The sequence below is a fragment of the Apostichopus japonicus genome, chromosome 1 (assembly GCF_037975245.1).
Source record: "Apostichopus japonicus isolate 1M-3 chromosome 1, ASM3797524v1, whole genome shotgun sequence".
Classification (NCBI taxonomy): domain Eukaryota; kingdom Metazoa; phylum Echinodermata; class Holothuroidea; order Aspidochirotida; family Stichopodidae; genus Apostichopus; species Apostichopus japonicus.
In genome coordinates, this window is record NC_092561.1 from 13,264,716 (window position 1) to 13,280,421 (window position 15,706).

A 15,706-nucleotide genomic window follows, 5' to 3' on the forward strand; every position below is an offset into this window, starting at 1 on the left:
ACCCTTTCGGTAAACGTAGGTCTTGCTCTCAATGTATAACCACAAGATGGTATGTTAGTTTACGTTAATGTACAGACATCTGTATTGTTTTGGCACCTGCAATACGAAATCGTAACGTTAGCCCTACTATAGGCCGAGGCTTGCTGCTACAGTATACTCGTAGGCTTCTTTGCGTTGTTACATTCAACCCAACCGTGAACACGAACACGTCTCACCAGCAACTTCAGGTAAGGTCCATGAGGTTTGTCATTAAAGTTGGTGACAGTGTTAAACCATTACTGAGCCTGTTTAGTCAACGCTTGTTGCAAACAGCTTCACGTAAATCGTTCATTTCCATATTCCAATACTAATAAGTAATAGCTTAGCCTGATACTTGCTAGTCCTACGTTAGGCTGTATTCTATAGGGCCCTAGGCCAAGGCCTAACACTATTTTATTTCAGCATTTGGTCCATGGTAAACTGGTTAGAACTACAAATTAATACCAACTGACCAAGAAATTATATTTCACAAGTAGGTCAGCTTAACTTCTTAACCTACTGTACATGTATCATATATGGCCTTTGAAGTTTGATTTTCCTGGACAATAATATTACATCTGCCCTAGGCCTATATTCAGACCACATACTGTACTGTAGCTATGCCTAGAATTAGAAACTGTGCAGTCAACATGTAATTTAACTTTTATTTAACTAGGATTCCTTTAATCTAAGTCTCTCAAATGATGCATTGTGTTTCTTTTAGGTCTTATTTATTACTTGAAAACAATTGTAAAATATAACAATGCCCTGTGTCCAAAAGAGTTATTGAGTCAATACAGTTCCATAATGTAACTGTTACAAAAGCAGAGTGCACATACTTAAATGTATACGTCCCCAAAAATATACATAACACAGACATTTGATAAGCCTTCCATCCCTCCCCTGCATATAAGCCATTGTGTTGAGTCTATTCAGATCCATAAGTAATACCAAGTTGACTTATGTTGCAATTCAGTGTTACAGATCTGAGCTCTGTATTGGCTCCAAATATATTTGAGAAGAGTGTACATATCAAATACAAATTGAAATAATACACATCTACGCTCTGACCATTTTGCATTTATTTGATTGGTACTGTTAATGTTTCCTCAGACAAATTTGACCATCAACGTTCTCAACATGAATGACAACAGCCCACTATTCAAGGGAAAACACCGTATGATGTAGATGCTATGCAGTGAAAAGTCAATATTGGAACGGTAGCAATTATAGCTAGAATCACAGATGCCGCCTGGGACAGACCGATGTGGTGACCTACTGCATCGTCGACGGCAAAATGGAAGATATTTTCTGAATTAACCTAAAAGTAAGTTTAATATTCTGTAGGTTTTACATTGCATAAAGTTGATACCATTGGACTCTATTATCCCAAATACAAGTAACATCCGTAGTCATGTATTCCAAAGTAATGGAATGTTGAAGAAAAAAAAACAGAAGGGGTGGAAACTTTTTGTATGATCTGGTTAATGGGGTGGTATCTTTACCTTTATCTCCAAAGTATTTAACTACACTAGAGCTATATTTACTCACTGGTTTTTAATCTTAAAGGTTTGCTTGATCAATGCAGGACAACAGCAAATTGTTAAAGTCTGAAGAGAATTTTTGAGTCCCACCAGGTTAGGTCCACTTATAAATTTACATATTTAAATTTCGAAATCTTCACAATTGGTAAAGTTTAACGAGTTAGGAAGTTGCTGAGAATGTTGTTGGATTGGTACAGTGTTACAGTATTTCCTTCACATAAATTCAGAGCTGTAACAGAAAGCTAACTAGTTCTAGGATATGTTACACGGTTACACCATAGAGAAGAAAAAGGAAATTACTATAAGCTTCAAGCAGACAGAACCAAGAGAATGCAGTCAAGTCTTCATGGGAAGTCTTCTACATATATAACTGTATAAATGGACTCGTACTTTTTACAATTGTTTTAGTTCGGTCACATTGTGGCACCCTATATTTTTGTAAGTATTAGGAAAAATTTGCAGCTATTTGTCAAGAACATGGAACTCGTTATACAAATGAAGTGGTCCTGATGCTTAAGTGGCCAAAGTTTTGAGGTTACTGGATATCTTGCTGCCTTACCTTTAACTGCTCTTAAATGCATTTCTCATGTTTTAAGATGTTTTCATTTTGTATTCCAAGCAAGATCAGCAAGCCATAGTACAGTAATTTTCAACAACCCCCACAAAGATACTTGTGCAGGACCAGGGCATTTGTTAAGCAGATAACTATTATAACAATCTTTCAAACGTTTATCCCTAGTAATCTCCAGGGGTATGCTGCATTGTTTCTGAACCGCAGTTTCACAAGTCTACAAGTGTGGTTCAGGGGCTATGCTATTGGAAAAGTTTACGATATTAGGCCTGAATTAATAACTGTAAGCTTGTGGTCTTTTATTACACCAAGAACCAGTTTACTCTTTAAACAAAATTAAATTATTTGCCCTCAAAATTGAGGAGGTTGAATACAGCAAACGCACATGCAACTAGCACCAATGTCATGAAAACCTTCTAGTGCAGCCCAATGAAACATACAGTAAAACCACACAATTTGCAATTATAGGTCTGAAATTGTGCAATCCAGTGGTATTGTGTATAATTTTGTCCCTCCAAGCATGAAAACTGTAAACTCCATGATATTGTGGTAATATGCATTGGTTACGGTATTAGATACAGCATATACTGGTAAGATAAATACTTGAGGTATAAGTTACTTCCCAGAATGTTTCTTATGTATGAATGAGGTCAGTAAATTGAGGTCATGAAATAGTGCAAGCATCCGGTTTATGTGAAATAAATCTTGTGGGAAATATAAACTGGGATTGAAAATGCAATGAACTGCTTGAATATGATTGTACAATTTTTATTGTGTCTCGTCTTTTAATATCATGCTAAGCTCCACTACTGTATGTGTTTGGTAATAAGCTTAAGTAATAAGTTTAAAAAACAATTCATGAACAATTTTTGATGAATTTTAAGCAATCACATTGTTACGTTGGAATGCGGGAGGTCTCGATAATTAAGTTTTAACGAGACACAAGCCTGGGTTCGTTTCTGGGAGGAACACAGACAAATTGACGAGTCTAGAGAATTTGAATGAGAACGTAAACTATATTGAACAATGGAGTTTGAACCAACAACAACAAGTGGTAATTACAAATATATAGAAAATTACTCACAAACTTAACAAGATAGGATACACTTTAAAACACGCTGGTCTCTTCCAACGGCGATATCCCTCAGCGACCTTGATGACGACGATTCTCGGTCCGTTGTACCGCGAAATTCACTGGTCCTCGACGAAGTTTCTCGCGATCCCAGAAACAGCAGTCACCTTCTTTCCGGCGATGCTCCAAAATAGAAGACGGACTTCCAGCCACAATCGAGTGAAGCACAAGTCGAATAAATATTACCAGAGTCAGTCCAAAATCAGCTTTATAGCCACCAATTCCTTGCGTAACAAACTTCCTCAACGGAGACAGAAATTCTTCACCCTCTCCGAAATAAAGACTGAAAACTGTAGTTTCACAGCAAAGTCCTCTTCAAACTTCTGAATGGAAATGTAGAATCAATCTTGGTATCGATATCTCAATCCCTCAGAAACTACTGGCAGTTGAGCACTGACGATATATAGTAGAATGGTATAATATGTGTCGTCGCTTGTATTCGTTCAGAAACAGAGACTTTCCGATCTGGGGCGGGTTTTTATACGATTCGCCATGTCCAGAATCATCTAGATCTTTCTCGATACACCTGAGTAACAATTCGACCCAGTTTCTCCGTTCCCGGAAGTCCTTTGCATATCTCGCGAACATTCCAGAGAATCCACGAAGATGCGTGCATAGCGTACAACGGGATTTTACGTAAACCGACGGGAACCGAGACCAGCGTGCCATCATAAGGAATATACCAGAACAATTGTGTATTGCTCATTACATAAATAACATTCTGACACGGTAACCCGACCTAATTTCTCAAATATTGATTTGTCACGTAGGCCATTTCAAATACTTTCTATATTATAACATTAGGTTCCTCACTAGCAGTGACTAGCGTTAGGCTACAATGGGCACTCGTAACAACATTCACTGCCTATATCTCTGTTTATGTTTTGGGTCAGCGATACAGTATACTGTACAGTAGGGTTCAGAAAGGGACACTTTCTGTTGTATTCCTGATCATCTCCAAATTTCACCTTTAAAAAAAAAAAACAATTGTTGTTGATTGCAGCAGTATAACATACTGTGAACAGTTGCATGCTCCTGCACATGCTTTCATACATTACTAAAATTATGTTCTGGTGCAATTCATGTAATATTCACTGTCAATTTTAGTTTAAAATTGCCAGTATACCATAAGTTCCTGAGCCATATTATTTTTGCTTTAACAGTCTGGCTTTGAGTGTACAGCATTTTGTCAAAAACATAAAAGAGGAGGGGGCTGCTTATCATCATTTCCTGAACAGGCTATACTCAATACGTTAACTGTCATAGTTACATATCAAAGCGTCTGGCGGACTTGCCGCAGTGCTGACAATGTTCAGATATTTCCATGGTTCCACCAGGGATGTTAGCGATGGACAAACAACATGTGAGCTTTCTTTAAATTTTGGTTCGTGCCGACATTAATACCGTTTTTGTTCCAATACTAGTACCTAAACAGCACTCAAAACGGATTATGGTACCAGACGGTACCTGTAAGTTGTCTGCTCGATTTATAAGATGTCAAAACGCTAGAAGATGCTATGTAATATTGTTATCAGTCGTCAATAGGTATATGCCACACTAATCTCATATCAGTCTTTGTTTCTAATGTCATAACAGGAGTGACTTTCTATATGTTATTGATAGGAAATTGCAAGAATTATTGGAATCTTCAATGAAAACTATGCGTAGGTAGCCTTGTTTGCGTAGAAATTGAGTTGTGTAAGTGTTACAGAAAAATGAATATAAGCTTTATTCTTGCGGAAAGCCTCTTTCACTTTGATATCAGATAAACCTGTGGTACATGGCGCCGAAGCATATATCTTCAAAGTACTCTCTCCAACTTTCAAATGTTTCAAGCTACTATGTGACCAAAAAGAAGTACTCAAGATGAAGCTGCAAATCTGAAAGGACCAGTAATTTAACTAGGAAACCTGTCAATCACACCTTAGAAGTAGGATAGGATAACAAAGTATTTGAATTCTTCATCGATTGGCTTAAAGTCTTAGCGTTTTTCGTTGTGTATCCATCTCTAGATAACACATCCCTGGTTATACAAGGCTTTGTATTAAATTAGCTGAAACTCTATAGACCAGCCTTGCAATATTAAAAGAAATAGCTCCTTACATAGTTGGCATGATGCAAATTCATCCAGTGCCAATAATGGTCGAGAACTTGCTAGAACATGCAGTAGGTATATTCAAATTTTACACTTTTGGCAATAAGGTGCCACATTAATCTCATATCAGACAACATTCAGATGGATTAAACAACTCTCCAAAACCTGTTTATCTATTTTGCCAACTATTATTTAGGGGATACCTAGAAAATTTGATGTAAGCGCAGGTCAAAGTTTGCAACCCTTATGAAGAATAAAAAAAAGTATAGCATTGTTTAAAGGCATTCTCTCAGCTTTTTTAGAGGGCGGGCCAATTTCTTTGGTTTCGCTGGGACACCGTTACTCACGTGACACGGTATTTGTAATATACTGTCAGTGTACAGTGAAAATTCTCTATGTAAATATACGTAATGTATAGCACAGTTTCATGCATTGGTAGCATAACACACGTAACGTGTATATTACGGTCGCGTCGCCGCGCTGTTTAGGTGGAAGGCACAGGTTGCTTTATTGTGAGTCCCGAAGCCAGAAGCAGTGAGCGAAAAAGGGACAGAGAATTGCATGCATGAAAAGTGTACTTGAGCTGGTGCTACGTACGTGGACTGGGTCTCCAACAACGATCTACTGGAACAGAGATCGGGGATCGACAAAATGACCAATGCTACCTTCGCGGAGCATTTACTGGCATGACAGATCATACGAGTAGGTAGGCAGCAAATTATGATAACGACCAACGTTATATATTCACTATTTATGCTACAGTATACTGTTTTCCGGCCGAAGTGTTTGGTCTACTATAGACTTCCTTGTTATATTGTTCAATAGATCATGCTAGCTAGGCCTACTTAGGAGTAGCTAGGCCGACAAACTAAGGCAACTAATACACCGAGAGGCATAGGCTAGTACATTAGTAGTATAGTCAGTATTGAGAAGTTTCGAACACTGCGAAGTTCGGACACCCCTAAGAAATACACGATTTCACCAAGACAACCTACAGCAAGAGCCAATTGCACGAAAAACTATGAAGCTAAATTTATTTTCTCTCCAAAATGACCCAACCATATCAAGTATAGTTCTAGGTGATTTTTACCATGAGATATAGTTTTGGGGTGTTTTAAGGCTAAGGTGACCGAAGTTCGCAGTGTCCATGCTACTGCAGTGCAGGCTGCTGTACTAAATGTAGCCTAGCCTAGGCCGAACATTTCTTGAAGTGTTATTTATGCTTTTCTACTTATATTCGCCTAGTAAACATTATCAGTATGGAAGTCTGCGGTATCATATGTGTTTGGTTTATGATTCGGTAGCTTTGCAAATATGAATAGGCCTTAGCCTACATCAGTGTAATATGGACATGGATTTGGTAAGGAGATCTCCGCACAAGAAAATAAAACTCGAAAGAAATGCAACTTCTCATGAGCGGAGCAATAGCAAAAGTAGGACTACTGTAGCCTAGCTCCAGGCCCAGATTTATAAAATTATGCACCATGCAGGATTGCAGGGCCTACCTCATTTTGGTGATAATTCCTGTCAAGAGCATTTTTTGATATGGGCATATTTATTTTGTAACTGTAAGTCTAGTATGCAGTGAGGTACGTGAGGGACAGGGGCCTATACTCAATAAAGTAACTGTTTTCATTTCCTACTCTAGTTTACCAGCACAATTATAGAGTTCCTTGCAACAAATACATTAGTCTGACAACTTGAATTGGGTTCTTAAATGGTGAAATACTCTCGAATCTGCTGAGCAACTCCAAGATGAATTAAGTTACTAAGGCATTGGGTTCTTTTTACATGTTTAAGTCTAATATGCAAAGGCTAGGGTATTTACTTTGCTTCACTTGCTTGTCAATCCGTATAGCCACTTTAGCTGTGGATGATTCTCCACTTGCAAAGAAAAAATGTACGCATAAATTTAAACTCTTTCTATCCCAAATTAGAGTATGCCTAATACTCCCAACTTGGTAGTAACTTAAAAAAACGCTAGCGGCTACCTCTTTTCCTGGTAACTGTAGTGTAAAGTGATACAAGTAAGTTTTCCAAATTAATTCAAAACTCAAAAGTCTTCTCAGAAAGACGCTACACTAGCTCTACAGGCTCCTTTGTTGAATTAGTGAAGGATACTGTTCACATATGTATGCATTCATAACATGATAGTTTGCTATCATCGTTGTTTAATCAGAAAGTCGAGGACAAAATAAACAAATGCCACCATTTTATGTTCGACAAAATTTATCACATTTAATTTAAAGGATGCACCATGATATTTAGTTACACTGACACATATATTGTAGTTGTAATGATGCACCAAATGTGCGCTTTGACGGACCCCTTAGTCACACAATTCATCGGACATGACGCACCATTCCGGGGTCCGTTGAGTCCGTCTTACAATAATTGATAATTTCATCATGATATAGAAATTAAAGACATTTGCCAAAATATAACAACATCATAGGCTTCATAGCTCTACACATAATCTGATCATGCAGTTCTAAAAATTATACAAAATGGAAGTGATACTACTGATTTGTGAGAGAACTAGAATGGTCGCCCATAATATACCATATCATGTTTCTATGTTATCTTTTAAACACTTCATTGTTCAGGGCACACCTGTAGAATATTCCGTAATTTTTAGTCTTGGAAATAAGCAAAGCCTAGCTATATTTTTGAAAGCAATTATGCATCCCTGAACATGATGAAATTTGGTGACATATTAGTGTATGAACAAGCCTACTGGGACATTGCCATTGTAACATCAAACGTTATGACATTTAGTGTATGTAAGGTATTTTAATATAAGTTATAATACTGCAGGTGTATAATATTAACATAGAAAAAAAATATAATAGAAATTGTTGCACATCACTAGTTTAGGTTTGCACTAGATTAGTAATGAACCATTCTTGAATACTTGCAGAGTTGACACTATACATACTGTAAATCATAAAGCAGATGTGATGAATTTGTGCCGCCAATAGCAAAGTTCTGTAAATATATATATATATATATATATATATATATATATATATATATATATATATATATATATATATATATAAATAAACGGTACACTGACCACTAACAGACCACCATCCACTTTCCACCAATCATCATTAAATAATACTTTTAGTATATTTTATTCGTATTTCTCCATTGCTCTATCCTTGAAGTACATTTACAGCGTTTATTTGAACTTTTAGTTGCCACGGATAGAATAAACCATCTTGAAATTAGTAGAAGCTAGGCTACCGAAATAGCCTACCAAATAATTTTTATCAGGGGCAACGATAGTACCATCTCTATCGAGCTACAGGCGTTATTCACCTCATTACATTAGGTGGGCTATTGATGTGCCATCCTAATTTACATATATTTAATAGTCATTATAAAATGGCGGCATTTTGCCTCTTTGTATTTCATTAATTCATTAGTTAACTTGAAGGTCTAAATAAAAAATAAAAAAATGGTACACTCTCGTTGATTTATTTAATAATTCGTAAAGTAACGTGATTTATTTAACGGAAATATTGTTTTGATTTTTTTCCACTCTAAAATTGCAATCCACGAATACTCCACAAAACACGCCAACACAAACATGTGAGCAATTTAACTGCACATGTCGGTATCGTTAAGATTACAAATTAACTTTTGTAATAGTCGTTAATCTCTTTACGGACAGGTATTCCTTAATAATAACTTAGACAAATAATAACACCTGCCAGTATATGTAGCAAATATCTAGATAATACTTTATTTTATGAAGTATTGCGCTGTATTTCACAATCAACATGTTTTTCTACGGATAAATGTTTCATTGACCTATCAACTCTTTGCTAAGAGGTGACAAAGTATCTCATAGATACATACAACAACTTTACTAACTGCTGCTCGTGCTATAACTTACTAATTTTGTCACAGACTTCGAGTTAGTATCAACCCGTTTATTGATATTAATATTAAATAAGATTTTCTTTTAGTATCAAAGAGTCAAAATGGCATATATGTTTTATGTTATAGGCATGACAGACATAACATTTATCTGACAATTTGGTGATAAAATGTCTAAAAAGATCGTGTTGTTCTAATGTATCCATGCAAGGTACAGAGTGTCTAATACCTTGACTAAATCATCAAAGCTCTTTGCAACATAGATTCACGAAAGTCTTCACTCTACGTAATGGGTACAAGCTCCTTTTTTCGATAGCTGGCATATTGGTCATTCATTGCGTCTTAACTACAATACGTATCATAATCACGTATATACTTAGCTAGGAGAGATCTGTTTTGATCAGTGAACTAGAACCACTCACTCTTATTACCAGTAAACTGCTTAATCTGTTCCCGAGATACAATTACGTAATCTTTAACTTACTCGGTTTTTACACCACCTATATTATTTTTTGAAAAGTTACAAATCAAATTCAAAATACTTTAATATCCAGTTTGGTAACATTTACGGAGGATATTCAGCTCTTATTTCTATTTACGACAGGCTTTCTGTGATGGAGAAGTGTTGGAATACTGACGTATTGGCATTGTGGAGTATATTATATCAAGAGGTAGAAAGGAATCACAGAAAACCTCAGAATATTTATATTTTTCCTCCCACGTTCAGTTTCTTTCAAGTAATTTATCAAAGACAGTGAAAACCTTTGAAAAAAAAAACAACTGCTCATGTCGGCTACTGCAGAAAGAATCCTATTTGTCATTGTCAATTGCAGCAGAAGGACAAAAACTTAAAATGTTAATTTACATACTGCGTACGAGTGTTGACATTGCCTTCAAGGCAAGAAATCAACTTTGTAGGTTGGATTTTAATTAATTACTTTATTTTATTTTTTATATCAACCGCAAAGTAAACACATTTGATAATTTTTTGTAACAAAGGTAATGTGTGTACCTTAATACCATTTAAAGCTTGGTTTATATATTTCATTTTGGTAAAGTAGGTTCTGTGTAGGCGTTGACTAACAAATTATAATTAGAAACAGGTGAGGAATGTTTGTCATTGTATTACTAATCAAACAACTCCCGATGAACACACGAAATAAAGATGTAATTAATCAAGTAATATATCTAAGTAACAAATATTACGAATATAAGAATGTGATAAAAAAGATTTGAGACATTATTCAACGAGACGTTTACAGACAAGAATTACAAGTTTACTCGAAGAAATGATGACTTTCACAATCCTCATGGTGGTTGTGGCTACAGGGATCTTTGGGAACATTGCTCTCGGGCTGGACGATAAGGTAAATCAAACGTTAAGAAGTTAAGAATGAAAGCTAAGGAAGTTGAATGGTTCATACAAATTGCTGATCTACAATTTCAATCATGCAACTTGATTAATCGTGCAATATTTGGAGCGAATACCGATAAATATATAATATATAGTTTAACATATTTAAATTGATTAAAGTTTAGATTCATTGATATCGGTATATCTACTAGCTCTAAAATAACAATAATAAACCAATTTTAAAACAATATACAACATCTACTCCTCCCAAAAAAATAGACTTGCTTATTACAGACACAGTAATGGTTAATGTATGACCGTACTTGTACATTTTATATTATATTTTATTGTCAGTAAAAATCAAAATTACTGTGTTGGCGGACAATATCATGTCTCTCGATGAATGTTGGAAAAAAAGAAGTGAAGAAAATATGTGGATCGTAATTTGTGGTGAAGTTGGTGACGGTGGCTAGAGCCCCCATGGGTTGTGTTGGTGTTGTTGTTGTTGTTGTAACCGCTCATCTTATATTAAGGCTAAATATTGCTAAATAATATATGGAATAAGATAATATAGAAGGTTCGGTTTCAATTTAAGGAACCATCCGAAATTGTAAATACGTTTCTTCATAGATACCGTAAACTTACTCCGACTTGCATTATTATATAAGGTAGAAGAAAGATCAATTATGTCTAAATCAGAATTTATTCTGAATAAATAATTAGATTAATGAATTAATTAGATTAATTCAGCAAGAGGGCACTTGATGTCTCCATGTAATCTCTGGGTACAGGGTTGTGGTCGAGCGGCACAAAGGGCGGTGGCATAGAAGGAATGTAGCCTACCATATGGGATGTCTTGGGTTCGCTCCTTGACCGGCCAAAGTAAATGGCGTTTACCTCCAGCAAACATCTACGGTTTTGCCATCTGCAATGGATTGTAAATATTCAAAATAATCTAAAACTGTAAATCGAAAAGCCACCCGACGTCAGGTTACAAGCCATTGCGACAGAGTATCGTAAAATAACTGCCTTGAGACTAAAAGAGGACAAGATTTACAACCGGGATTGATGGGACTGGGGCTAAGGCCCTCAATATTAGGTTCAAATTTGGAAGGGAGATGGAAGAAAAGGGAAAGACGTGTAAAGTAACTGACCATTAGAAACCCCTAAGATTCTTCATTTGACTTACATTGTTTTTGTCTAACATTAATCCTTTTCTTCTATGTGATAATATTGTGGTGTACAAGTAAGTTGGCCTGACGTTTCGATCCTAGAAGGATCTTCTTCAGAGGCTAAATGACTCGTAACAGTAACTTAAGGGACAATAACACGCACAGATTACAGACAGGTTAATGAGCATTGTAAACACAAAGAGATAGATGTAAGGGGATCAGTAGACAAGGGATGGAAAGAAGAAAGAATGAAACCAGCAGGGGAAGGGAGAAGTAGGAGATAAACAGTAGAAGGACAAAGAGAGGATTACGAGAAGGGGGTAGGGAATAAACTAGAGAAGGACAAAGACAGAAAGGTGAGGAGAAAAAAAAGATGGAAGAGAGCTATGAGAAGAGGAGTGACAGGGGGGGGGGGTGAGAAGAAAATATATTATTGTTGTTATTATTGTTAGTGTCTTTACCTTTTTAGGAAATTATCACTCCAAATGCACCCTACCAATGCCCTCTCACCTCTCAACCAGTGATGTATCGCGACTGTAGCGAAATGCAGGCTGAATGTCATTCACAAGCCAGTGGGGTATACCAAATTCAACCAGAGGGATATGGTGCATTTAAGGTGTATTGCGATTTCGACACTGACGAAGGAGGATGGACGGTAACAACGTTTTTGTTCATTAATTTATTTATTCTACTCGCTTGTTTGGAATGTGATACATGTTTATATATTCCGCCTAACACAGTAGAACGCATAGGGCACGGTTGTTGTCAGTCTACAGGGGTTTGCGCAAATATCAACCATGATGGATGTCTTATGTTCTACTAAGGTAGATGTCTAGAGAACCTTTGATGAAGCGCGCAAGTGTCATTTACTTCCTATTACCCTGCCTGACAGCTCTCATATATAGCCTTCGCATAAAAAGTTTCTATTAGGTCTTACAGCCTTGGAACGTTAATTCAAATTTCTGAACGTACCCATTTTACTTCACTCAGCTCTATATACAAGGAATGAAATGGTCCTGACACTTGACGCATACGTCTGGTCAACGAACCTCGTGATACATGAAATTGTATCATATATACGTATCTTTAGATTTGATGATCACGTCTTTTACATTCCTACCCTACAGGTGTTTCAACGACGCTTGGACGGATCAGTCAATTTTGATAAACTGTGGACTGATTACAAAAATGGCTTCGGCTTTCTAAACACAGAATTCTGGCTTGGTAATGAAAAACTTGCCTACCTCACCGCTCAGAAGAACTACGAGTTACGAATAGATTTCCGAAACAAACACGGAGACCCCTACTACGCATCATATGATCACTTTCGTGTTGGTGACTCGGGCAATTACTATCATCTTTTGCTGGGGGTATACTCCGGAAATAGTGGTAGGTGTAATCTCAACCGATAGTCTCGGAGAGTTATTAATCGGTTTAAATGATAACTAAAGCAAGATTTTAGACTTTTTATGTCAGAGCCCTAGAAAGAAAGAGAGGAATAAAGAGTGCTAGTAATGTTTCTATAACTACTCCGGTTTTCGAGATATTCAGATTTAAAATATATTTCTGGAAGGCTCCTTTCAGGCTAAACTGAAGGTGATTCAGGCATCTCATCAGCAGGTGAAATTATGAATGTTAATTAATCTTTTATCAATTTTAATATTTGGACCAAAACTTGTTCTTTTAAATTCATATTAACAACAGAGTATCATTGCAAGATGTCCAACCCCCCCTTTTCATTGTGAAGGTTGCAATGCACTGTAAGAATGTTATCTGGAGCCATGAAAGTCTCGTGTTTTTCTATTGACATTGTGTAACGTATGACGGAGGTAATTATATGTCTGTTAGACTAAATTTTCCATCTATTTTAATTGTTTAGGTCATTTTGCTAGAATTGAAAGCGGTGTAGCAAAATATCCAGTACTGATAGGAGTATGCGTTAGCGATTAACAACATATCGAATGTTGTGCCACAAGTCATCTTTTAACCCAACACAGGCACAAATCAATTCAAAGTTAGTCAAATAAGCTCTGTCGTTTTCAAGTTTATGCTTACTTTTCGTAGACCTAAATAACAATTAACAGTTCCAGGTAACATTACAATTGTTAATGGAACCTCAATGCTGTTGACAAGTTCAACGAAACATGCGGTTACGGGATGTACCAAACACTTAAGTCTTAGATAAAAAATGTATAATGCTAGAAGTCCTGTTATGTAAAACGAGCATAATTGGTCCATTTCCCATCTTCATACTATTTTGCGTTACTTCGATTGAAAGCAGAGCGTTTTTTAAGAATATTTTAGAGAATTCAACAAGTGGGGAAAAGGATCGGGGTGGGGGGGGGGGGACCTGCACCAACGTGACAATGTTATACAATATTAGGGACAGATGGATCGGAACCCCATTGGGGAGGATCGAGGGTCACCTTCCCGGCCTCTTCCTCCAATGGAATTGTAGACGTCAAATGGTACGTTCAAAGAACTATAATGACTATCATTAGTTTCCTTTAATAAGTTTAAGACGCTAGCTTGTGATAGTAAAATAACTTCTGATTTTGTTCGTAATAGAAAAAAAGGGGCTGGCGGCTGTTCGACTTCCAACTGCCTGGATCCCTGCCTGAAGATACAATGCAAAGATCCTGCGGATGTCAAATGTTCAACTCACCCCTCCGCCTCTTTGGGTTAGAAACATAGTTCAGGTCTTAAGTTTGCACATAAAATGAAAATATAAAGTCCTCTCGAAATTTCGACATTAAAATGAAAAGGAAGTGACACGACCAAACCAAAATAGTAAAAATATTAAGGTAGGCTTGCAATGTTGCCTCAATCATCTCTAACGAAATCAGTTTTATACAAATTCTTTTTCCTATAGGTATCAGGTTCGGAATTTTCATTCTTCTGGTATTCGTAATTAAATATCACGCATACACCCATAGATACGTACATTTTCAATACATGCGATGTACATAAGTGTACAGTATTGCAGAAGTCGAATATCACATCTTTTTATTTCTTAATTTAAGGGAACGATGCTCTCGACTATCACAGGAACATGTCATTCTCAACGAGCGACGCAGATCACGATCCGGCTACGTGGAACTGCGCAGCTTCAAATAAAGGAGGCTGGTGGTTCAATGCTTGCGATACTTCAAATTTGAATGGTCGCTATGGAGTCGAGGAAGATGCTGGCGCAGTTGAGTGGACTGGCATGCCAGGGGGTTCTTACGCACTCAAATTCACCGAGATGAAGATACGGCCGTAATAACCGGCGATGAAATATATTCGTTTGCCGTTCTTATAAATTCGAGTTTCTTTTCCATTAACCGTTATATTTATTGATAACATCTCGTTTAATGACACACAAAGAATACTGTGGAACAAAGAACCATAACAGTTATATACCATACGGAATAAGATAATACCTAACTTCAATGAAATGTCTTTTATGAATTGGGAGATAATTGGGGTAAATTCTACCTTATTTAAATCCCCTCAAATTTAATTATAAAAATCATGTATAAACAGAAGACTTTGTTCCTGTTGTTAAAGCGTCGTGTAAAATTCTTGGACTAGTAACCTTTTAAGATAACGTCATCTCCTCATCACCCTTCCAACTGTCTGTTTACATCAACAATAAATTTAAATGGAAGTGAAACTTCAATAAATAAATTCAAGTTCACCTCAAGCTAGTTTCCTTTTTTTTTCTCCAATGCAATATAATTATTTACATTCGTCGAAAGTTTTAGTATAATTTCCTGTCGACAAACAATGTGAAATTCATATCTCGCCCATAACTCGAGATACAGGTGATTGAATGTTACTTATTTTAACTGGCTAAACCTTCAACTATACTCCAGAGAGATGGCTTGAAGCCAGAAAATTCTTACTACCGCCTTAACCTCCCCCCCCCCCCCCCTCTGCGCTACTCG

At 36.6% G+C, this 15,706-nt stretch overlaps 1 protein-coding gene across 2 annotated transcripts; it reads left to right on the plus strand.

The window, feature by feature from the left end:
• The first annotated feature begins 10,462 nt into the window (after positions 1–10,462).
• LOC139967899 (fibrinogen-like protein A) lies at positions 10,463–15,426 on the plus strand. Of its 2 annotated transcripts, XM_071972098.1 has the most exons (4): positions 10,463–10,618; positions 12,247–12,432; positions 12,905–13,166; positions 14,801–15,421. In XM_071972098.1, exons 1-4 carry the CDS (start codon positions 10,541–10,543, stop codon positions 15,037–15,039), a joined length of 765 nt encoding a protein of 254 aa, XP_071828199.1. In that variant the 5' UTR covers positions 10,463–10,540; the 3' UTR covers positions 15,040–15,421. The 2 variants fall into 2 exon arrangements, with proteins under 2 accessions (XP_071828199.1, XP_071828208.1); XM_071972107.1 differs by lacking the exon at positions 12,247–12,432 and having other exon boundaries at positions 10,489–10,618; positions 14,801–15,426.
• Positions 15,427–15,706: the final 280 nt, after the last annotated feature.